This window comes from Chenopodium quinoa, unplaced genomic scaffold (assembly GCF_001683475.1).
Source record: "Chenopodium quinoa cultivar QQ74 unplaced genomic scaffold, ASM168347v1, whole genome shotgun sequence".
Taxonomy (NCBI): domain Eukaryota; kingdom Viridiplantae; phylum Streptophyta; class Magnoliopsida; order Caryophyllales; family Amaranthaceae; genus Chenopodium; species Chenopodium quinoa.
This window is the reverse complement of record NW_018744991.1, coordinates 2,461,875-2,485,339: the sequence shown is the minus strand read 5'-3', so window position 1 is coordinate 2,485,339 and position 23,465 is coordinate 2,461,875. Positions and strand designations below refer to the sequence as shown.

Here is a 23,465-nt window from a genome sequence, read left to right as displayed (position 1 = left end):
GTAATGAGTACCATAACATCAGGTCTTTCTTTCTTTCTTTCTTAAAATGACATTAATCCATGAGGTCTTGCACAATCAGAGCTTACTCACTTCTTAATATGAACAAAGTTTTTTGATCTAAATGAATAAATTCGAATGATTACAAACTGCAATGAGATTAGTGAGGACTACATGATTATCGTGTCATAAAATGCACGAGTTTGGCTGCTCGGGCTTCCAGCCAACCAATTCAATTACAACCAACAAATTTACAACGCGTTTTGACCACATAAAACATCCCTCCTCTACGTCATCAGTAAGCTTACATAGCTTAAAACAGTTGATACAAGGGTAAATGATGACATGATGTATGCGTTTCTTTTTTTTTTCTCCCTATTTTTTACCAGCATATTACAAAGCATCAACAAAAAAATTTCAATTGGAAATTGTCCTTACACTATGGGCAAACCAGAGTCAAGAAAGCATGCGATTATCTTGGTTGATAGGCATCCATAAATACGATTAAATTTATCAACACATCACAAAGCTCACACTTCCCTTACTCTGGTTCGCCCATGTCAGGAAAATAAGCCATTGAATAGCCTCTTGTCAATGTCTTGCAATTTCCTCCTAAGAAAGCGTCGGCATTTTTGTAGGATCCAAAGAGCCTTTAGTAGCTGTCATAACTTGCTGGAAATAGTATCACGAGAAAGGTTTTGCATTGTGTTAAGATGACGTGAATTCCCCAACAGCTTCTTTTTCTCATTAATGAATTTTGCAAATTGAGAGCCCTTGCTTTGTTTTCCCTCATCTTTCCTGAGTAAGTCATCTGCACTATGCAAGGAGGGATCTGGATCAGGTGAAATTGATGGCATCATTGCCCACACTGAAGTAAGATCCTTGTTCGGTCTATCCAGTTGCTGAAGGACTGAGAGATTCTGCATGTCTGTGGAAAAGAAGAGTTGACAGCTATTATTAGAAGAGATAAGCTCAGTTATCAGCAACGTTTTTATGTAACACTAAAGGCACCATTATTTCAATTCAGAATTGCTGTGGTGTTAATTCAATTGCATGCAGATGAAAGGGTGCAGATGAAAGGGTATTGAGGGAGGGGAAGGGGGGTTATCCTCTCCATCCCTAAAAGGCACACTTCTAGACATCAATAGACAACAGCAAAAACATGTCACTAGTGTATTATAGAGGGGAGCCTTTTAAGTAAATCATAGCAATAGAAAAATATGATGCCCAATGTTGAGACATACCACAAAAATCTAAGAAGACTATTTCGAGAAAAGTAGAAAACCATACTTTTTTTTTTTTAGTATGAACGAAGAGGACTTTTCAGTGCCAGGTTATTACTACTGCCACTACAGAAATATTATGAAGCATCGAAACTGTTACCTTATTCACAAGAGTGAAGGTTTCCATTCTGAATGCCTCATTGACAACAGAATTGATTAGCCATCTATTCTACAGTTCATGTGACATGGAAAGGCACAATTACCTTTAGCGATTTTAAAAACTGGTTCCAGAGCTGCAGATGGTATGCTAAAGTTCATGTGTGGTATAACTGTTCCTCCTCCATGCTTTGCATTGCTGTATGCATAAATCTCATGATCATCATTGACACCATACCATAAAATCAAGCATTCACCGTAAAAATTGCATTAAAATGTATTTGAACTTGAGGAATTCATGTGAAGTTCAGTAAAAGGTGAGCACAACAAAGCTCAAAATACATGGAATACTTCGGCAGCAGACAGATATTTCAACACTTAAAACACATTCTCACCATTTTTTTGGTGCAACAATATCTTATGGTCTCACACTCTCGCCTTTTTAACTAACAGTACAGAGTATAGAGTATTTAGCGCCATAACAGGATTAATTTACAGGAATCAGCAGGTCCAAAATCAGGTAACAGGAAATGAGCAGGTTAAAATGAATAGTGGAAGAAGAACATAAAAGGGAGCCACCATGTCATAATTTTTTCTTCACCAAATTCCATCTTTTTTTTTTTTTTTTTTTTTTTTTTTGGGTTTTGTGTGTATGTGTGTGTGTGTGGGGTTAGAGACTTTTCATCTTTTATATCCAGTTTTGTTATCAATGGCAAGAACTTATGCCAGAGAAAAGAAAATATGTAAGAAATTCCATCTTTTCATCACTCTACAGAAGATACTCAACATTTGAACTTCTCTAATCTTTAACCCAGTGCTTTCAGTAAAAAAGTAACTAGATTCATCTTTGAAATTTCTTCTGTGTCATACCTCGTCACAAGGGCAATCAAGTGACCAGATGAATTGATTACAGCACCCCCACTACCACCAGGATGCACAGCAGCTGTGGTCTCCAGCATCACCGGGATCTCTCCTGCAGGACTTTTCAGCAAAGTGGATTGGTCCGGCACATGTTTTTTTGCCTTCACAACTTTAGCAACCACGCCAGATGAAATAGTTGGCAACAGGTCTGGAAAAAGAATTATGAAGCTTGCATAAGATGGAAGTCTGAGCAGTACGGAAAAATAGGGAGGAAAGTGCATTAATTGATTATGAAGAAGACTTAACATGCAAGACGGAAACCAAATGAACTGGACCAAAGGGTGCAAGTCATAAATGAGATAATAAAGCTATAGTTTGGAATCACGTCAACATTCTGCAATCGCTACAAAAATGGTACAAAGGACTTTACAAATATAACAAACATCTTGGCCCACTTCAATAAAACATAAAAATCAAGGTAATCAAGCAAAAGGAACTTCCCGATGAAATGATAAAGCAAATTATGCATATAAACTCTACTACTTACATTAAACAAAAAATTAAATATTCACTATCCCAGGATTGAAATTGTTCACATAAAATGAAAGGGCACTGAAGAAACCTGGAAAATCCTGGCACTCTTTGTCACAAGAGTGCAAGACTCACAACTTAGCTGTTCTAATAATTGTTGGTTATTTTAGAAGAGATAAATTAGCTTCTATTGTTAGCTACTCCAATATCTATCTATCTGATTAAGCAAAATATATTGTTTGGTAAATGGAAATCATGGTTCAAACACATAGTGCATTCAGAACAAAATCAAGGATTCAATTTTCAAGGTACATCACAATGCAAACAAAGAAACAGTGTATATCCTTACCACATCGAGGCCCTAGCAATCCATGCCCAATAACAAAGGCCTTTGATCCTGGAGAAGGGAAAGTAAGATCCGCACGGATAGGGCTTAGCTGCTTTGGAACAGATTCAAGCTGAAGCAAGGAGATGTCTAAGGGCCCTTTAGAAATATATACCACTTTAGCTTTACACCAAAGCCATGATTCCATTAGATCAACGCGGACACTTATTTCACTATGAACTTGGTGATTTGGATTAATTCCATGGCTATTACGCAGATAATTGAGAGATTGGACAGAACTTGACTGGACAACTGCACTTGTCTGCTCCACTGCCTGCCTTAGGGGCATGGAATCATCTAGCATATAAAAATTATTTTTAATTCTGGTATCACCAAGACCACTCTGTATAGGAGTTCTGCCAAATCTCCATGGCTCAAGCAAATGAGCGTTTGTGAGTATCAAGCCTTGCTCATTAAGAAGAATGCCAGATGCCCACACTCCATTGTTCAAGGTAATGAGACAAACAGAAGACATTGCATGCTCCACCGTCAATGGTACAGAGCAATAGCCCACAGGCTGCTTCTCAATTACATTAGGTGAAGCTCTACAATTTAGGCAATTCATTGTAGCTGTCCTTACGCCACAGAAGTCGCCAACAAATTGAATTCTCTCTGACTTTTCAGGCACCAACTGAAACTGGCCATTGCAAGCACTTTCTATTGCTTTCCATGGAACTACAACCTGTTATCCAAAGGTGGCTCCTTAGCTCAAGTACTAGGAGAACTAAAAGTCAATTGGCAGAAGTTGAGTTACCTGAATTTCGGCCCCCCCAGCTTGCCGTAAAGGTCGGTTCAGTATACCAACCAGGCATCCATTCTGACCAAAGACTGGACCCCCTTCCATACCTGATATATAAATATTAGTTGAGTCAGTACCTAAGAGCTATAAATGACTAAAGGTAACCACAAAGGGAGAAGGAACAGACCAGGAAGACACCGAATATCAGCCATCAATAATGACCTATTCATTGACGTAGATGGATAGCAGTTGGAAACTGAACCCACTGATATGCTGATCCATGCAGGAAACAAAGTATATAATCAGAAATCCAATATATGGGAAAAAAAAATACATGAAAGACAATGCAGTGTTTTTAGGAGCAAGTGTTTCCAAACAATCCATCATTCCAGCAAAATCTAAGCTGTAGACCACCACTAACTAATACCTGGTGAAGTTGAGCCAAGCAAATTTGAAGACATACAAAGACAAGATTAATAAGAAATGCACAAAAGAGCTTAAGCTAAAGCACAAGATCTCCAATTTTTTCGCTGTATTCAGATTAAATTGAATAGCTATGTCAATTGGACACTGGTATGAGTGTTAATACAGGCGTGTCTCAAGGCGTAACGCATGGAGGCTTTGGAAATGGGTGCTAGAGCACCGCATTTCATGTGTTTTACACTTCATAAACACACAAATATATTTTAGATTGATCTGTTTGCTATTTCTTGTAACTTTAGATCTCAAGAATGTCTATAAGCATATGCCGTACAATTCTCTATTCACGTTCCCTCTCTCTACACAATCTTTTTTCTAAGAGTAAGTGATTCAAGATACGAAGATAGTTGAGGGGCCTAGGTGAAAGTTAGGGTGTAGGTTACTCACATTAAAATGAAGATTCAAAATTAACATAAAAACAACCTCTATGCTATGCCCAGTAAGAGGATGGCAAAAACAACAAACAACAGAAGATTTGTGGATAAAGCGTTTCCACTAAACTATCTAACAAAAATGACAAAGGGTTGAAAATGGAGCTCAGATTCAGAGCCATCAAAGAAAGCAAGAAAATTGAAAAAGAAAGTGTCAAATTCTACCTGTTAAAGAAATGCAGCGGAGAGAGTACTCCAAAGGGAGATCCAATTGAAAGTAGAAAATCTCCTCTCTTACTCAAATATGACATCGTTATCTCTGGCAGATCCTAAAGAAAGGGTAAGCCACCTCGTCATTCCCATGCAAATGTGATATGAACATACAGAGCAACACTGAAGGAATTGTTGGACTTTGAGACTTCACCTTATGAAGTAATGAGGGTACTTGAAGAAAAGCAATTCTAGAAGCAAACTGAGCCATCATATTCACATCCCTCGGTCTCTCAGTTGACGATGTAATTTCCTGAAAAAAAAATATGGTTCAGTAGTCTAGAGAGAGGAAAAGGACAATGACTCCAAGCAAACATCTAAACTTCAGAGTTTTGGGAATTCTCCCAAGAGTTCCAACATAGTAGCAAAGATCTTATAGCGCCAAAGAATAGCATTCTCCCCATATTTATAGATCAATGATAAAAAGTGATTAACAGCAGCCATTACAGCTTGAAGTCTTTAACAAAAGACAGACCAGAATCAATTCTTGCACTATCAAAGAGATAAAAGATTCCTTGTCAAAAAAAAAAAAAATGTTGATATAAGTGAAAATAGAAACTCTAGAGACATAGCCTCCTTTCTCTCTCTTCTCTCTCCTAAACTTTAGCCTCCATTGTAAATTCTGAAGGGGCTCCATCGAATTTTCACCGGTGGAAAGCCCCAATCGTTGTTTCTTTTAATTAGTTTTTTTTTTATTCTTAGGTTATAATAATGTCTCCCTCGAAAGAAAGGGTTTATCTCCTTCGAAAGACAAGGTTTTTTCGATCTCCTTCGAAAAAAAAGGTTTTTCGAACTCCTTCGAAAGACAAGGTGTTATTTGTGTTTGATAGGGTCTCCAGTTTTACGGGGTTACGATTGATTATTGCTCAAATTCAAGTTACAAAATCATCACAAGAAATTTCTTCCTCACAAAATATTGAAGCGTCGACGGATCCACTCAAAAAGTTGTATGAGACAACGAATCGAGAATATGCCGAATTGTTATATTTATGTATTTAGATTCTTAGCACTTCTCCGATTAATTCTTGTTTGATTTTGTTAAATCTGTTTTCATTATCGTTATTTATCGATTGTAGATGTCGTATGACTTTAATTAATGAAATTTAGTGTCTTTTTGGACTTCTTTCAAGAAAAAAAAAAAAAAAAAAAGAGAGAGAGAGAGATAAAAGATTCTTACATTAAAAAATATGTATCACCTTGAAGATGATGCATAAAACTAAGGTATATTATCTAGATTAGAAGTTGGAAACCATCATGTTTAAAACTAACTGAAGCAAAAAGTTCTTGATACTCCCTCAGCACCAGCATACCAACCAACTGGCTCCCATAGTAGGATAGGATGAGGGATGTTGAGTATGTTTTACTATTAGTAACATAATATCTGATAGTCTGCTTTTAGAAAGTACCTTTCCTCAATATAACAGGATCAAGATGGAAATACTATTAATCCCCACGAATTGCACTTATAGATTGCCATGTTACATATTACTTCAGAACTATCTCCGAAAAAGTTTGTTTTATGATTAACATCGATACAACATCAATATGAGGCGATAATTACTTAACAGTAATAAGTAATCTATTCAAACAGAATAAAAAGCTATAAACTGAAGGGATTCTAGGGAAACATTTTCAAACAACAGAATTACACAGGTAAAACTGCTACCATGTCTTTTTTGCAAAATTGTTCTGCCCTATTCTCTTCACCTTAAACAAATATGGAGTAATATTCTGTACAAACAATTTAATTTCAGTAATAATAATAACAAAATATGTTAAGTTCAGCAAGAATAAGCAAAGTTCAATAAAAATAAGTTTTAGTTGGTAAAAATCAGTAACTTCAAAGAATATATATAATAGAGAATTAGTAAAAATAAGTTACGATTAGTGAAATACTGAAAATAATAGAACTTTAGTATAAATGAATTCAGCTCTGCGAAAATAATTTAATTTCAATATAAATAATTTTAAGTTCGGCAAAAATAATCTAAGTTCAATAAATATTCGGTGAAGAGAACAGGGCCTTAGTGAAAGGAAAAATGAGATCCATACCAAATTAACTTTCATAAATTAAAATATACACCTTTAGGTACGAAATCGGGGAAAGTTAAAAGGCTCCATGCCATAATCAGCTTAAGTAAAGCAAGACAACAACGTAACTATTAAGCCAACCTGAGTTTGCATAGAACCTTTAAACTTTTGAGAGCTGTCCTTATGAGCTGCCAACGACCAGCCAATCTCCCAACCATGCTCCAGTGATCCAGAAGAAGCTTCAATTAGTGATTTAATAGCAGATGAAGCAGCAGGGACATCCACCTTCAGAGGTTCATGGCAGATCGTACTAAGAATTTACCATCAAAAAACGCTGATAACTATTCAAGAAAAGGAAGCTGACGATAAATATAGCAAATGGAAAAAAAAAAAAAGGCTCTCGCCCTGATCTTATATACTGCTTGTGAAGGGAATTATGAGTTAAGAAACTGACAAGGAGCACATTACATGATTAAATTTGGAGCAAATATAGCTCTAATCAAGAATTGGTTGAATGAAATAATAAAACTTCAAAAAAAAAAAAAAAAAAAGCAACATATACTTCACCTAATAACCTATGATAGTACTCCAATTATTTCTCAGATTATCAAGTCCACAAAATGGGATCAAAGTACAAGACAATACATCACAAATTCAAAAAAATTAAGACATTACAATAGAAAAATCCTACACGTGCATAACATAACTTCCTTCATCAGTATGAAACTAAATATTTCAAAAAAAAAAAAAAAAACTACACAACTAAAAAGTACCAAATACTAAATATAAGTATATAATTCTATCTAGTATCATCATGACCACAAAAAAGATCTATATTCAAAGAAATATGTGCTCGTTTGGTTCACATGGGAATTTATATTTCACGGGAAATTTTTTCCCTTATGAATTTCCTAGGAATTAAGCTAAATTGTTTGGTTGACACCATAGGAAATTCAACTCACCAAGGGGGGAGTTGGTGAGTAATTTCCCATGGGTTGTGGGAATTTGTATTTCCCTTGGAATTGCTATTTCCCATGTTTAGCTTATTTCCCTCCAACCAAACACACCTTCATTTTAATACTTCCTAAGAAATTATCTTCCAACCAAACAACACCTATGACTGATAAGCAAGAAGAAAATCACAATACAATAATTTTATTCATAAAAAACATAAACTCAAACACACATAAAGTCAAAAACCTACCAGTTTTAAAACTTTGGCACCAAACCACTTTGGATTTTCATCCTTATTCTCCACTCCTACATTCACCTAGACAAAAGATACACATTAATGAGGAAAACTAATACAGTAATGCACTCAATCCAAATCACAATAATGAGTTATACTACCTCAACCATTACATCGATCTGAGCGCCGGGAATCAACTCAGGAGTACCCTAAATAACATCATTATAAGCAGTATAAGCATTAAAAAAAATAACGTAGCAACAAAATTACAATATCGGCAATGAAATTAAACCTGGGCATTGATCAATTTGGATTTTTGTGACAGAAAAGGCTCAACAATTGATGCAACAGTAACAATTACAGCACCCTTATCATGAATTTCACTGCCAACAAGACTATGAGGCAACAATAACCCAGAAGCTGAAAGGGTTGTTTTCCCAGAACTGTATGACATGACAATTAATAAAAGTTTGAATTTTTGTAAGATTATTGAATTAATTTTAATAAACCTATAATTTGCAACAATTTAGCAGGAATTCTGAAGGTTGGAACTTACTGATATTGATGAAATGCATGATTTCTCATCTTTAGACCTTTTGGATCCTATAAAAGGGAGAAATTCAGCACAAAAAAAATCAAAAATAAATAAATTCATAGAATTGATGAGAGAGAAAGGAGAGAGAGCTTACAGGGCCATTGATTCTAACCATGACAGAAAATTTCCGAGCAAATTCGACAATATCTGGGAGTTCCATGATTAAAATTACAGCTTATGAGTTTGGTATAGAAATTGTTGGAAGGTTTTCCGAGAAGGCATATATCAGGAAAACTGTGATTTCTTCAGGTGAATAAATTAAAGCTTGTGCTTTTGTGTTCCAGGAAAGTGCATTTACGAGCACACCGTAACAAGTCACCCCTTTATATATTTGGGCGTATTTGCTGGGGGTGAGCATTAGAGGATATCCTATTAAAATTTATGGAATTGGAATCAGAACCTGTTGTAATAAGTTCTTCAAAATGGGAACTGGAACCTATTGAACAGGATTTTGGAAATTGGAAACCGAAACCTGCAGATTACGATTCTAGTTCCAATTTAGGGTACCCTGTCTTTTGATATACGAATACTTAATAACTATTTGCAGAATTTTTTGTACTAAATTTGGATGGTCACTAATCTAATATCATATCACTAATAAATAAAGTCGGTCTCGCAATCAGGTCACGAGACAGCGACACTTGGCATTCCATTTTTTCGCCAAGTGTCGCGCCACGTAGGATATTAATAGGTATTATTGTGACACATATGATAGATGCTAAGTAAGCGATTTTTAGATAAATTTTTTAATATAAAATTGTTGTATATATTTTTATTATCGATAAAATTTTAATATTTCATATATACAAAATTAATCATAACTTTTAATAAATATCCTATAACTCAATTTTATTTCCATCATCAAATTCGTTTTAAAAGTTCTTTAAAATAAGATCCATTTATAATAGTATCTTTAATCACAAACTTTTATACGTAGCTAGCCAAACCGTATCACCAACTATTACAAGAGTTTTTCGTTAGTACTATTAGGGGTTACTTGGTCAGTGCTATAGGGGTTACTTGGCCAGTGCTATAGTGGTTACTCAATCAGTGTTACATAGGGGTTACATAGTTAGTGTTAAAAGGTTACTTAGTATTACAGGGGTTACTCGGTCATTTTTATAGAAGTTACTTTGTCCGGCCAGATGGTGAGGCTAGCCGCATACAAAGTGCATTGTTATTTAACTTATTTAAAAAATAATTTTAAAGAATCAATAAAAAGAAAAAGTTTTAATCAGTCAAAATAATTTTAGTTTGGTAAAATCAGTTCAGTGAGAATAATTTAAATTAATAAAAATAATTTCAAGTCAATAATAACATAGATATCTATTTAAAAACAAAACTACAAAAAGTATGTCTAAATATCCTACATTATTAGAACGAATTATTTTACCGTATTTAACATTTAAGTAAAAATGTTATCTTAAAATTTTATCAACCATCTAGGCATCGCCCGGGCACAAAACTAGTATATATATAAAGGGGAGTTTTTTCCCGAGTTTTTAAAGCGCCACATAGGATTTTAATTTTTAAAAAATTATTAGAGCGTCACGTAGGATTAATATATTAAAAATGCTACAATAGGATTATGACACGTAAGATTAGTTTTTTTAAAGTGTTACGTAGGATTATAATAAAAAAAAAATGCCACGTATAATTAATATTTTTAAAACGCTACAATAGGATTATGCCACGTAAGATTAGTTTTTTTTTTAAAGTACTACGTAGGATTACAATAAAAAAAAAAATTAAAGCGACACATAAGATTATTATTTTAAAAAAATTATCATGAATAAAATTAAATGATTTATTTGGGTTATTAATGAAGTCGAGTTTTTTATATTTAGCCAATGAAAAAAAGAATTGCAATTTATTTTCGATCTAAAATTTTATATTAGTTATAAAAATAAAATAGGCATGTTTTCTGTGTGGCTGACCATATCGTGTGGCCGGTTGAGACACACCAAAACACTGACCGGGTAACCTCTGTCCGTCCGAGTAAGCCCTGATCGATCGAGTAACCCTTGACCACCCGTCAAGTAATCCCGACCATACGGAGTGGCCAGTCACATTTGAAACTTTGTGAAATAAAATATTATTTTTTTTATATTAGGAATTTTATCTAAATATGAAAACAAAATTAATAATTCATTTTATAAATAAAAAAATTCAAGTAGTATAAAGAGAATATCACAAAGTTTATTAGTTAAATATGTATTTAGTAAAATATATTATTTTAAAAATACAAACAAATTGTGCATCGCACGGGTTTCATCTAATTTACAATATTTACAACTCGCAAATAAAACAAACTAATAGTTATTTAGCAAACTTAATACATATATTTATAATTGTTATTTTGATATTTATTATTTTAAAATTAGGTTAGAATTGGTGTAAAATTTGAACTTAAGTGATACTTTTATCTGGTTACAGGGTGCCTTACAAGTTCTAGTTCAAAAAAATTGAGATCCTGAACTAAACCTGGGCACGGGCCGGGTTGGCCCGCGTGCCGCCCGGCACGGCCCGCCGTTCGGCGCAGCCCGGCACGGCCCGAAGTCAAGCACGGCACGGCACGAAGTTCAACTTCCGTGCCACGGGCCGTGCCACGGACACAGTTGCGAATTCCCAGGCACGGCCCGGCACGAGCACGGGCATGGCCCGCCGTGTTGGCCCGCAGGCACGGCCCGAAGGCACGGCACGCAGGCACGGCCCGAAGGCACGGCACGCAGGCACGGCCCGAAGGCACGGCCCGCAGGCACGGCCCGCGGGCCAACGGCTATAAACGGCTATAAAACGGCTAGTTTTTTGCCAAAAATTCTATAAATACTCACCTCCATTTCATTCCCAAATCACAAAATCACAATCTCTTCTTCTTATCTCTTATATTCTCTAAATCTCTAATAATCCTTATTTTCTTAAATTCTCTAATTATTCTCTTAAATTCTCTAATTATTTTCCTAATATCGGAAAAAATTAAAAAGTTCGTAATCGTAATTAGTGGAGCGTTGAAGCACGGTTGTAAGATCTAAACTAATCTTAATTTATTATTGTTTTATTGTTATTATTAGAATAATCTTGTTTAATTATTATTGTTGTTAATTGTTATTGTTGTTGTTATAATTGTTGTTATTAATTATTATTATTGTTACAATTGTTGTTATTATTTATTTTTGTTGTTATTGTTATTGTTATAGTTGTTGTTATTAATTATTATTATTGATATTTTTATTGTTAAAATTGTTGTTATTAATTATTATTATTATAGTTAACCACTTTTTATTAAAAAATTAATTGTTAATTATGGCATCGAACAACCCATCATCTAGGTCTAGGGGGAAAGGCCGACTTATCCGTAGTAGTAGTTCTAGGGAACCACCAAATACAACGAGCCCCCAAATTACGAGTCAAACCAATGACCCCATTTACTTCCCCTCGGGCTATGAGCCATATAATACGTCGGGATTTCCAGCACCACCACTAAACCAATTTCCACTACCACCATACCAATTTCCACCTAATTATATCGGTGATCAACAAAACTATTGTTCTAGCCAAGGTAGCCAAGAAAGTACCCGAATTCCCTCCGGTTCTACTGCCACTCCCACTAGTCCCACTACTAACCATCACACACATCATGAATGGTTAACCGAAACTGAGATGCTACTTTTGAAAAACCGAAGGAGTGAGGTATGGCGTTATTTTGTCCTAAGTAAAGATGGTGAACAATGGGCAAAATGTAAAACATGTAATAGTGTATTCACGGCAGTTACCAAAAACGGGACGGGACACTTATCTAGACACATGAAAGCTTGTGCAAAACCAGCTAGTGATCCAACCCAGCCCAAAATTTCCCAATTCCATCCATACGGCTTTACATACAACTATGAGAGGGATAGGGATGAACTAGGAAAAATGATAGTACACGCCGAACAACCTTTTCTTTTCTCGGAAAGTGACGCATTCAACACCTACATTAACAAAGCACTACAACCCCAACATAAAAGAATCTCTAGGAAAACCGTTCGTTCCGCCGCAATGAAAAATTTCCTAGAGTACAAAGTCCGGTTACAAGCCGAATTGAGTAACCTTAACTGTAGAGTATCTTTAACAGCCGATTCTTGGGATAGTGGTTATAAATATCACTATTTATGTGTGACTTGCCATTGGGTAGATGATCAATGGATGTTACAAAAAAGAATAATACATTTCAAAATGCTGGAATACCCACACACCGGCATTAACATTGCTCACCATTTAATGCAAGCAATAGACGAATACAACCTTCGAGATAAAATGATGTCTATGACTTTTGATAATGCAACCTCTATGACATACACAGCTAATCTTATCAAACAAAACTTAACCGATGTACTATTAGACGGTGAAGCTCTTCATACTAGATGTGTTTGCCATGTACTTAACTTATGTGTACAGGATGGAATTCGGGCAATTGGCCCATACTACAGCAAAATCAGAGATGCTATTATGTCTATTAATAGCTCTAACATGAGATACCAAGAATGGAAGAGTTTTCTAAAACAACAAAAGATAAGGGTAATAAAAATTAGAACCGATTGCCCAACTAGGTGGAATTCCACCTATGACATGTTAACAAAGGCAATTGAGTACAAGGGCCCGTTAACATTATTTTACAACCAAAAATTTCCACAAAATGCTTTGTATGATGATGATTGGAAAAACTGTGAAAGATATATGCAATTTTTACAGTTATTATATAACATGACGTATTGTTTTTCTACTGTTTACAATCCTTGTGCTCAAAACTTTCTTTCTAATGCATGCTTACTCGCCCAACTTTTCGCTGATCATCGCGATCAAAGTGATTATGATCAGTATCTTCCAGCAATGGAAAAAAAGTGGCGTAAATATTATAGTGAGATTCCTTTGATTTATATTTTTGCTTCCATATTAGATCCTAGGCAAAAGTATGAAAACACATTTATGTTAGTTGACATTTACTTTCAATGCATGTTTCTTGACGATGATGTAGAAAACTATAAGACAAATGTGAAAGATCAGTTTTTTGCTTTATATAGAGTCTATGAAGCCAAATATGGCACCGTTCCTCGCTCAGGGCCTTCCCAACCATCCAAAAACGTAAGTAAGAAGGCCAAACATTTATTTTCACAAGCTACTAACTTGATTTCAAGGTTTTCAGGTGATTCATCAATCAGGAGAACGCAAAGCGACGTCTCGGAGTTGCAGATGTACCTGAGTTACGACTTCACCAAAGGCATGGACGACGATGAGATAAACAGCCTCGACCTCCTTGCATGGTGGAAACAACAAAGCTCGAAGCATCCAACTTTGGCGGCAATGGCACGAGACATTCTTGCTATCCAAGTTTCCTCCGTCGCCTCCGAACGAGCTTTCAGCGCATCCGGAAGGGTTTTAGACGATAGAAGAACAAGTCTAAAACCCGAAACACTAGAAATGTGCGTGTGTTTCAAAGATTGGTTGGATGCGGAAAATCGCTCACAAGACCGTTCTTACGACCACAACGACAACGAAGAAGGAACCTCCGCTTCCGGTTCGGGTTCGGCTAGTTCCCAATCTATGCAACTAGCCGATGACCTTGAAGGCGAAGGCGAAGACGAAGACGAAGACGAAGACGAGCAAGAAGAAGGAGAAGAAGAATAGACAATTATTGTATATTGTACGATTTTAAAAATATCAATTTTATCATTTTCCAATTTTTGTTTAATACCATCATTGTATGATTTTTATCATTGTTATCATTGTACAATTTTCTCAACTCAAGTAATAATAATATAAAGTACGCATTTTTCACATCCAAAGTCCAATTTGCCTTTTTTTCCCGTTTTGTTACAATTTGTAAATTCATATTAAAAAAAAATAAAATTATACCAATTACTAATAAATCATAAACATTAAATTTTAAAGTAATAGTATAAAGTAAATATATAAATATAAATATTGAATATACAAATTATAAAACATAAATATTCAACTTATAATTATAAAATTCATAACTTAATAACTTATAAGTTATAAACTTATAAGTTATAACCTTATAAAACTTATAATTATAATTTTATAACTTATATACATTATAAACTTATAATGTTGTCATAAAAAAAAAAAAAAAAAAAAAAAAAAAAAAAAAAAATTGAAAACTGCACCAGCCCGCTGCCAGCCCGCAGGCCAGCCCGCAGGCCGGCACGTGGCCGGCACGGCACGAGCCCGCCAGGCACGAGGGCCGTGCCGTGCCGTGGGCTAGCCTGTGAAAATGGCCGGCACGGCACGGCACGAAAACCTGGGCCCGCCGGCACGACCGGCACGGCACGAACCAGCCCGTGGCCCGACAGGCACGGCCCGCGGCGGCCCGGCCCGGCACGGTGCCCAGGTTTATCCTGAACCGGAACCTGTTAGTACAGGTTCTCCATTTTACTACCCAGAACCGGAACCTTTTGTACAGGTTCAGGTTCTGAAACCTGCGGTTCCTAACAGGTTCCGATTCCGATTTAGGGTACCCTGATTTTTTACTCACCCCTAGTTTTCACCTATTTGGTGGTAACTTTTGAGTAAACTACGTCGTATTTTATTAGAGTTTTAGTGATTGAATAGAATTTGTTAGATAGTGTATAACTATTGTATAACGAATCCTATATACATTTTATATATTAATTATTGTATAATACTTTTATAATCAACTACGGAGTATTGTATAGCTATTGTATAACGAATCACCTAAACACTTTTATATGTATATAGGATTCGTTATACAATAGTTATACACATAATGGTATAGAGTTTTAGGTGATTGAATAGAATTTGATAATAACATATTAAAAAAAATGATCTTATAAAAATATGCATTATAACGAATCCAACAATGTTTATACAATAACATTTTTTTTTTCTTTTGATTAGTAAAATAATCAAGTCAAAACCATTATGTAAGTAGTGAAAAAAGCCAAACTGTAACATTATGTAAAAAATAAAATAAAAAACACGGAGGGAGTATTAGCACTTTGTTATACACCATGAATTGAGAGCAGTCTAGCTAAGGGTTGGATGAAGACCCAAGTGAGTAATTTTGGGCAGTTTTATATTCAATTTAGGTTAATCTATCCTTGTTTATTTTTGAGTTGGTTAATTGCATGTAAATTTTGGTGGCCACATTAAACTTATGCTTTCACTATTAATCTTGCATTGTATTAAAATATGGAGTTTGATTGTTGACCTTCTTTTGTGCAATTAAATTGAATTTCTAGCTTGGATATGGTTTCTTTGTTTCATCGATGTGGCCGCCATGGATGTCTTAGTTGTGGTAATTAGGTGAGAAATCTCAATTATTTGTGCTTCATGCTTTCTCAAAACTTGAAAAAATAAAATGGAGTTGAGTTTGAAATCCACCTCCTATTTTTGAGACCTTGTCATTTTCCCTTATTAGATATTTGGTTTAGGAATTACTTAGTCTTGTAGCTTTGAAATAAGGCACTATTTAGTTTCCTGTTCAATCGCCCAATTCAAGTGTATTGTGTTTTTCTTTTGCCCATTTTTGTAGATCTAATACTCCCTCCGTTAAATATCATCTGCAACTTTTGCCATTTTTGTCGGATCAGGGTTATGTGCAACTATCTGTTTTCTTTCCATTTTTAGAAAACAAAAACTCTTAAAATGACATTTTTACCCTTACTTAAAAAATCTGATTTTCTTAATTTTGTCCTTAACTTAATTTAACCACATTAACCTAAAACTAATCAGATTTCCCTAATTTAATTAATCCCTCCATTCACTCCCAATCCTAACCACCAACAATTCCTCTTCGTCTTTCACTCTCCTCTTCGTCTCTTCATCTTCTCCATGTTCATCCATCATCATCCTCTTCGTCCTTCATCTTCTCCAGTTCCTCTCTCCTCATCATCCTCTTCGTCTTCCTCGCTCCTCTTCGTCCTTCCGAGTTTTGATTTCGTCTTCCTCTCTCCTCTTCGTTTTCTGAGTTTTGATTTCATTTTCCGAGTTTTGATTTCGTCTTCCTCTATCCTATTCATTGATTTTCTGAGTTTTGATTTCAATTTTATGGTTTTTGATTTCAATTTTCTGGGTTTTGATTTTCAAGGTTTTGATTTCGAATTTTCTGGGTTTTGAATTCGAATTTTCTGGGTTTTGATTTCGAATTTTCTGGGTTTTTATTTTCAAGATTTCGACTTTCGTGGGGGTGGTAGTAGTGGTGGTTTCGTGGGGGTCGTAGTGGTGGTGGTTTGGGTTAGAGGTGGGTCTTGGTGGCGTGGGTGGTGGGGTGGTCTGGGTTAGAGGTGGGTCTTGGTGGCGTGGGTGGTGGGGTGGTCTGGGTTGGTGGGTCTGGGAGGTGGGGTGGTCTAGGTTGGAGGTGGGTCTGGGTGGTGGGGTGGTTTGGGTTGGAGGTGGGTCTGGGTGATGGGGTGGTCGTGGGGTGGTCTGGGTTGGAGGTGGTTAGGGCTGGTGGTGGTAGTGGTTTCGTGGGGTTGGTAGTGGTGTTGGTGAAGGCGGCGGTGGTGTTGGTGAAGGCGGTGCAGGTTGATCTTTGCCACTTGATTACATACTCTCTCCACCTTAATTACATGCCACAAGTTACTTAACTTTCTCTAATCTTTACCTTTTAAAAATTGCATTGGCAACCGTGAATTATATTGCAGTTGCAGATAATATTTAACGGAGGGAGTATATATGGATGGTTGGTGTCAAATCTCGTCCAATATTCTAGTGTTTGTTTCCCTTGCTAACTTCCTTAATCCAATTTAGTTGCCGCTTATTATAATACAAAATCCAATTTTGTGATCGAGGGAACTTGCAATTGTCTCACTAATTTCGATGTCATGCTAGTCATTCCATGTGGAATACGACCTTACTTGCCCATATAAACTTGTTACTTTGATTAAAATAGGTCCTGATTGAGAGTGGTTTCGTATAAAAACTATAGTAAAAATTGTGCTTTAACTACCTTTCACTTTATTTTTGGTTTGTTACCATTAACTTTAAGATATTGTTGACACCAAAATTTTGTTAGAAAATTTTCACTTTTCCTACCACTCAAACACCCCTATTTCACTTTTGTTACCCATCTAAAATTTTATTTTCTTTTGCAACCACCAAAAAGCAAAAAAATATATTTTGCTACCACTTAACAGAATTGGTTACTATTTCCGTTAGTGGGGCCTAGCCACCGTCCAACCACCTTCTAGCCACCCCTCCCTCCTTCCATCCACCACTGCTCCCTACTCACACCAACAATCAACCACCAACAACAGCACCCAAGCAGCAGCAGCCCACAATCGACCACCATCCTTGCCGCTGCCTCAAAGTCAGCCACCCCTCCCCCTCCCCGTGCCGGCTGCTGGCGGCCAAACGATCCCCCGGCGCCGGCGACCCCACCCCCTCCCTTTCCCCCACCCATGTTGCCCACCTACCTCCTCCTACAACATCTCAATTAACCACGCGCAGCAACTCCCACAACTTCACACAGCCAACAACAGTTGTCCCAACCACCTAAAGGATTTATGTCTTTGTCAAGTGCAATTACTAGATGTATCAAGGATCATTATTATGGAGATAATTATTTCATTATTTTGGGTTGTCGTTGTCTGTTGCTAGATATGATAAATGATCTTTGGGCTAGTCAAATAGTCCAAAGCCCAATAGAATGGATCCTATAAAGTCACACACAAGGATATTGGATTGAACAAGTATGAAGCCCATTAATGGGCCTCATGAGGTAATGACAAGCCATGTGAGTAGTAAGGCTAGAGTAGATTGGATTGGATCAGGAGTTCGGGCTTCACATGGACTCTATTTATATCTAATTATGTATGGGATATATATATAGAGTCCTTGCCTAGGTTTTGATGATAAGTCATAATTTATCCATATAGTGAATTGTGAAGCAAGCAACCAAACTCCCTAACCCTAATCTCTCTCTGACACGCACGCCCCTCTCTCTCTTTCTCCTCTTCTCTGTTTGTGCGGTACGGACGCCAACCAAGGTGGTGCGCGGTGGTGGTGTGGTGGTTCGTGGCTTGTTCGTTCCTCTCCTCTCTGTAGAAGGTTGATTGAAAGGTTTCAATCACAACTAACTAGAATTAGTGGAGGTTCTATTCTTGCCCGTGGACCAAGTAGAGGAATCACGTTTGGGGTTCTAGTTCTCCTTATTGTTCTTTCTCAATCACTCGTGGAATCACGCTTCAAAGGTATAATTATGTGTTCTTTATGTGTTATGCAATGATCTTGGTTATTAGATGCTTATGAATATGATTCATGCAATTCTGCTTATAGTATCTAAAGTCCTACACCACCGCCGTTCACAGCACCTCAAACCACCACCAGCCACCACCACCTTTCATAGCATCCCGCTCAATCGTTTCTCCCCAACCACCTCACGCAAAAAGCAAGTAATTACAAAGAAAGATAGAAGGAATACCGACGACTTCTATAGGTGCACCGAAACCACCACCGCGAACGCCGAAGCCGCCACAACCACCGCCGCCGTGAGTGCCCCTGAAGCTACTGCCGTTGTTGTTGTATGATTTGAGGAGAGAGAAAAAAAAATTGAACCCTAAAACTGTTTAGGGTCGTTTGGGGGAAAGGGGGGAAAAGGGTGGTGTCGGGGTGGGAGTGGGGGCAGCCAAGAGTAGGAAAGGGGAGGGAGATGGGTAGCATAGGTGGGGGAAAGGGAGGGGGGTGGGGTCGCCGGCGCCGGGGGACCGTTTGGCCGCCGACAGCCGGCACGGGGAGGGGGAGGGGTGGCTGACAGCAAGGCAATAGTTGTTTTTTTTTTATATAAGTTTTTTTTTCTTAAGAAAATAAATTAAATCATTTTTTAATAATTTAAATCACTATTTAATGAGATAATAGGCCCCACTTAACGGAACCCAAACGGTTTATTTTAAGTCGTACCAAAAGTTATATGTTGTAACTTTTGGTGGTAGTAAAATAAAATAAAATTTTAGATGGGTAGCAAAAGTGAAATAGAAATGTTTGAGTGGTAGCAAAAGTGAAAATTTCTTTAATATTTAGGTGTTAAATATATGTAAATTAGGAGATAATATCAAAAAAATATAAGATATTATCTTCAAGATCTCGTAGAATATTTGATAGCTATCTTGTTTACTACTCTACAACACTCTATATATAGAGGGTCGTTTTTAGGGTTTAAAGAGGCTCAGATGGAATAAGTCACAAGACTCTATCTCCTCTCTACTACCAAACATTGTAGATACATAGTATGGATTAAGCCGATAAGGCCCCATACTATAAACATATCAAAACTCTAACCCTTTGGAGAGAGAAATTCAGAGATCTACGAGAGTTGTAACCCATAAATTATCAATGAAATAATTGTTCCCTTATTTTTTTTCTACCTTTTAATTGTATATTGCAAATATATTTTATGGTTTGATTTTTTATCAATGAAATAGGGGTGTTTGATTTGTTATGGTTTGCATATATATTTTGTCAAATTTTTTTATCAATGCAACCAATATCCAATGCTTTAATGTCAAACTATCTAAATAACCTTAATTACACTATTATATCCAATTAAAACTCACTTTAAACACCTTGATGCTAATTTTTAAACCACAAATTAAAGCTAATTTTATTTTAAGTTTACCCAAAGTTTAAAGTTAAATACTTTATGTTCAATAACTAAACCTTTATTGTAAATTCAAAACCATTGAAATTTTCACATTTAATTATATTTCCGCCATATTTTAAGGAATTGAAAACATGTCAATAAAGAACAAGAATAGTTTGCAGTATCAATTTGCCTAAGATATGTGCAATTAATACTAGAGTTTCAAATTGGGGATGTATTAATAATAAAAAATAATAATAAGTTTAGGGTCGGGTTCTTCAAATTTAGGCTAAATTTATAGAATTCGAACATGCTTAAATTCTTTTGCGGTTTCAATTTGCATTTTTAGCACTCAATCTACATGTAATTCTCTCTAATAAAAAGTTCAATTAAATTTTCAAATTTCACTTTATGCTTAATTTAGGCATAAATAACTAAAATAGTTGAATGTAAGCCCCACAATAGAAAATTTTAATAAAATTGGTCATATGGTATTGGTACCAACACAAAACAAAGTAATTAAAAAAAGGTAATAGTTTACAAAATTAAAGTATAAGACATAAATTCGCAAAAATTATACATGGTTATTAAAAAGAACTTGTTGACCGAAAAAAAAAATCATTTAACACCTTACTGGAAAAACTTCCCACAAGGTCACTCATCCTAATAAGACTGCTCCTAATCGCACACTTAACTGTGGAATATCTTCATATACTCCATATGAGATTATTAAAAAAAATAAAAAATAAAAATAAAATTTTTGTTGGTATAGGTAGGACATCAAATCTCTTTAAAGCAATCATAAGAAATATTATACATCCTCACTTGAGGACCGCAACGATCAAGTTGAGCTTGGAAAACTGCCAACATTTTTGGTAAAGTTGGTGGTATAGCTTAAGAACGGAAATTGCCCACAAATTTGGCCGAAGTTGTTGGTATAGCCCTAGAATTCTCCTCTACTAGGTGATTAACTTAGGATCTTAAATCCACAAAACCAACACTGTTATAAGGTTGCTCTGATACCAATACAATACATTATTTTAATATTTACATGTATACATAAATTTCATTTCTCCTTTACATGAATTATTAAAAGAGTAATTCACAAACACGATTGCAATAAATAATATATCATTTTCACCCAACTTCAATTATTATTTCATAATCTATTTAGTACAACATGTAATATACATGTATTAAATTCCATACTTGCATATTAATTTATATTTTTTTTTATTTTTTTAGCAATTTAGGTTTAATTTTACTAAATCAACATGGTTTGATTTGATTTGATTTTTAACGAGTCAAGTTTGAGCTTAAATGATTAAGTATTCAATAATCGGCCATAACAAATTAAGTATTTCATGGGCCGAACTTAAACTCAAATGTGTTCAACTCTTTTGGTTGTGTGGACTAAAAACAAGTCTAAATTCATCACCCCTACGACCTAATAATTTTCACATAAATACTCTGCTTCTGCCAACCTAGGTAATATCGTCCCATTCTTTCCAATTGCTCATCGAAATTTTTCATATTCTCTCTCAAAATGCCAAGAGAAGATCTCTGTTACCAAAACATGTAATTGATTCTATAAACTTTACATTTTCCTCTCGGATCTCCATTTATATTCTTGAATCGGCTTCAAATTTTAATTCCTCTTCACAAACTCATTTTCATACATTTCAGTAAAAAGTAAAATATCATGATGCACAATTTTTTTAAAGGGTTTAATTGTCAATTACATCAGCAACCACATTCATCAATTCCAAGTAGAGGTGTCCACCGTGCGAGTCGTGCGAGCTGGGTTAGGGTTAGGTGGGTCGCGGGTTGGGGTTTCATGACACACGGCACGACACACGTAGGGTAGGGTGGGCCGGGTCGTGGGTTGGGTCGGAGAAGTTGGACACACCAGGGTTAGGTTCGTGGGTTAGACGAGTCGTGGGTGGGTCGAGCTGGGTTTGTGGGTTAGACGGATCGTGGGTGGGTCGAGCTGGGTTTGTGGGTTAGACGGGTCATGGGTGGGTCGAGCTAGGTTCGTGGGTTAGACGGGTCAAGGTGGGTTAGTGAGTTAGGGTGGGTCGAAGGGTGGGTTAGTGGGTTAGGGTCGGGTGGGTTTGTGGGTTAGGTGGGTTAGGGTCGGGTGGGTTAGTGGGTTAGGGTCGGGTGGGTTTGTGGGTTAGGTGGGTTAGGGTCGGGTGGGTTTGTGGGTTAGGGTCGGGTGGGTTCGTGGGTTAGGGTCGGGTGGGTTGTGTGGTGTTTTAATTTTTACAAAATTAACAATTTGATGGCTTGCTCTTAATTAAGATGCCTACGTATCCTTATATTATAAAATAAGGAATCAAAGCCAGCGTAGTTCTTATATTGTACTTCTTTTGAAATTTGGGGGGGGGGGGCTTGGACCTATCTTTAGAAAACTAAAATTTAATTTTGCAATTAAATTGTAATTTTCGAAAAATAAGTTGCCTACGTATCCCGAAAGAATCAAAGCCCACGTAGTTCTTAGCGTACCTGATTTAGACTTTTCTAGCCACCCATGTTTGTTGCATCATCATCCCCGGAAGCTGCATCATCCGTTGACGACTCCAATATCATCACAGGATCATCTTCATCGTCTTCGTCTTCCTTTAAACCTTGAGTTCTTCTTTCAGCTTGATCCCAATCTTTCTTACAAACACAAATTTGAATGCTTTCCGGAGTTAAGCGAGATCTTTTTTCATCTAACACTCTTCTACCTGCACTAAAAGCAGACTCGGAAGCAACAGATGAAGCGGGAACTGCAAGTATATCTTTTGCAATTCTCGCCAATATAGGAAAACTTTTTTTATGTTCTTGCCACCATTTTATAATTTGAAAGTTGTTGTTGGTCTCATGTTGATATGACAAATAATCATTAATAGCAAGTGTTGAAGAAGATGATGATGAGAATGATGTAGATGCTTTGTGTTTTTTTTTTCATAACTTTATCAAGAAAACCAAATCTAGAATCGGAAGTGCTAGTAGTAGTTGGTGTTGCCAAATCAAAACCATAAATAGATGCA

At 36.2% G+C, this 23,465-nt stretch overlaps 1 protein-coding gene across 1 annotated transcript; it reads right to left on the bottom strand.

Annotated features, from left to right (window-relative positions):
* Positions 1–157: 157 nt before the first annotated feature.
* Positions 158–9,134, bottom strand: LOC110706939 (glyoxysomal processing protease, glyoxysomal-like). The gene is made up of 14 exons (XM_021884941.1): positions 8,923–9,134; positions 8,790–8,836; positions 8,526–8,676; positions 8,395–8,442; positions 8,249–8,314; positions 7,186–7,329; positions 5,168–5,266; positions 4,969–5,072; positions 4,080–4,165; positions 3,908–3,999; positions 3,118–3,835; positions 2,247–2,445; positions 1,484–1,575; positions 158–925 (listed from the first exon to the last, which is right to left on the bottom strand). Exons 1-14 carry the CDS (start codon positions 8,986–8,988, stop codon positions 660–662), a joined length of 2,178 nt encoding a protein of 725 aa, XP_021740633.1. The 5' UTR covers positions 8,989–9,134; the 3' UTR covers positions 158–659.
* Positions 9,135–23,465: the final 14,331 nt, after the last annotated feature.

Bases quoted from the DNA above. Each gene is read 5' to 3' on its own strand.
- LOC110706939 (XM_021884941.1), bottom strand. From the start codon at position 8,988: ATGGAACTCCCAGATATTGTCGAATTTGCTCGGAAATTTTCTGTCATG. The intron at 5,073-5,167 runs GTGAAGTCTCAA...CCCTTTCTTTAG, and splicing joins TACCCTCATTACTTCATAAG to GATCTGCCAGAGATAACGAT. The intron at 926-1,483 runs GTAATTGTGCCT...TCTTTTCCACAG, and splicing joins AGTTTTTAAAATCGCTAAAG to ACATGCAGAATCTCTCAGTC.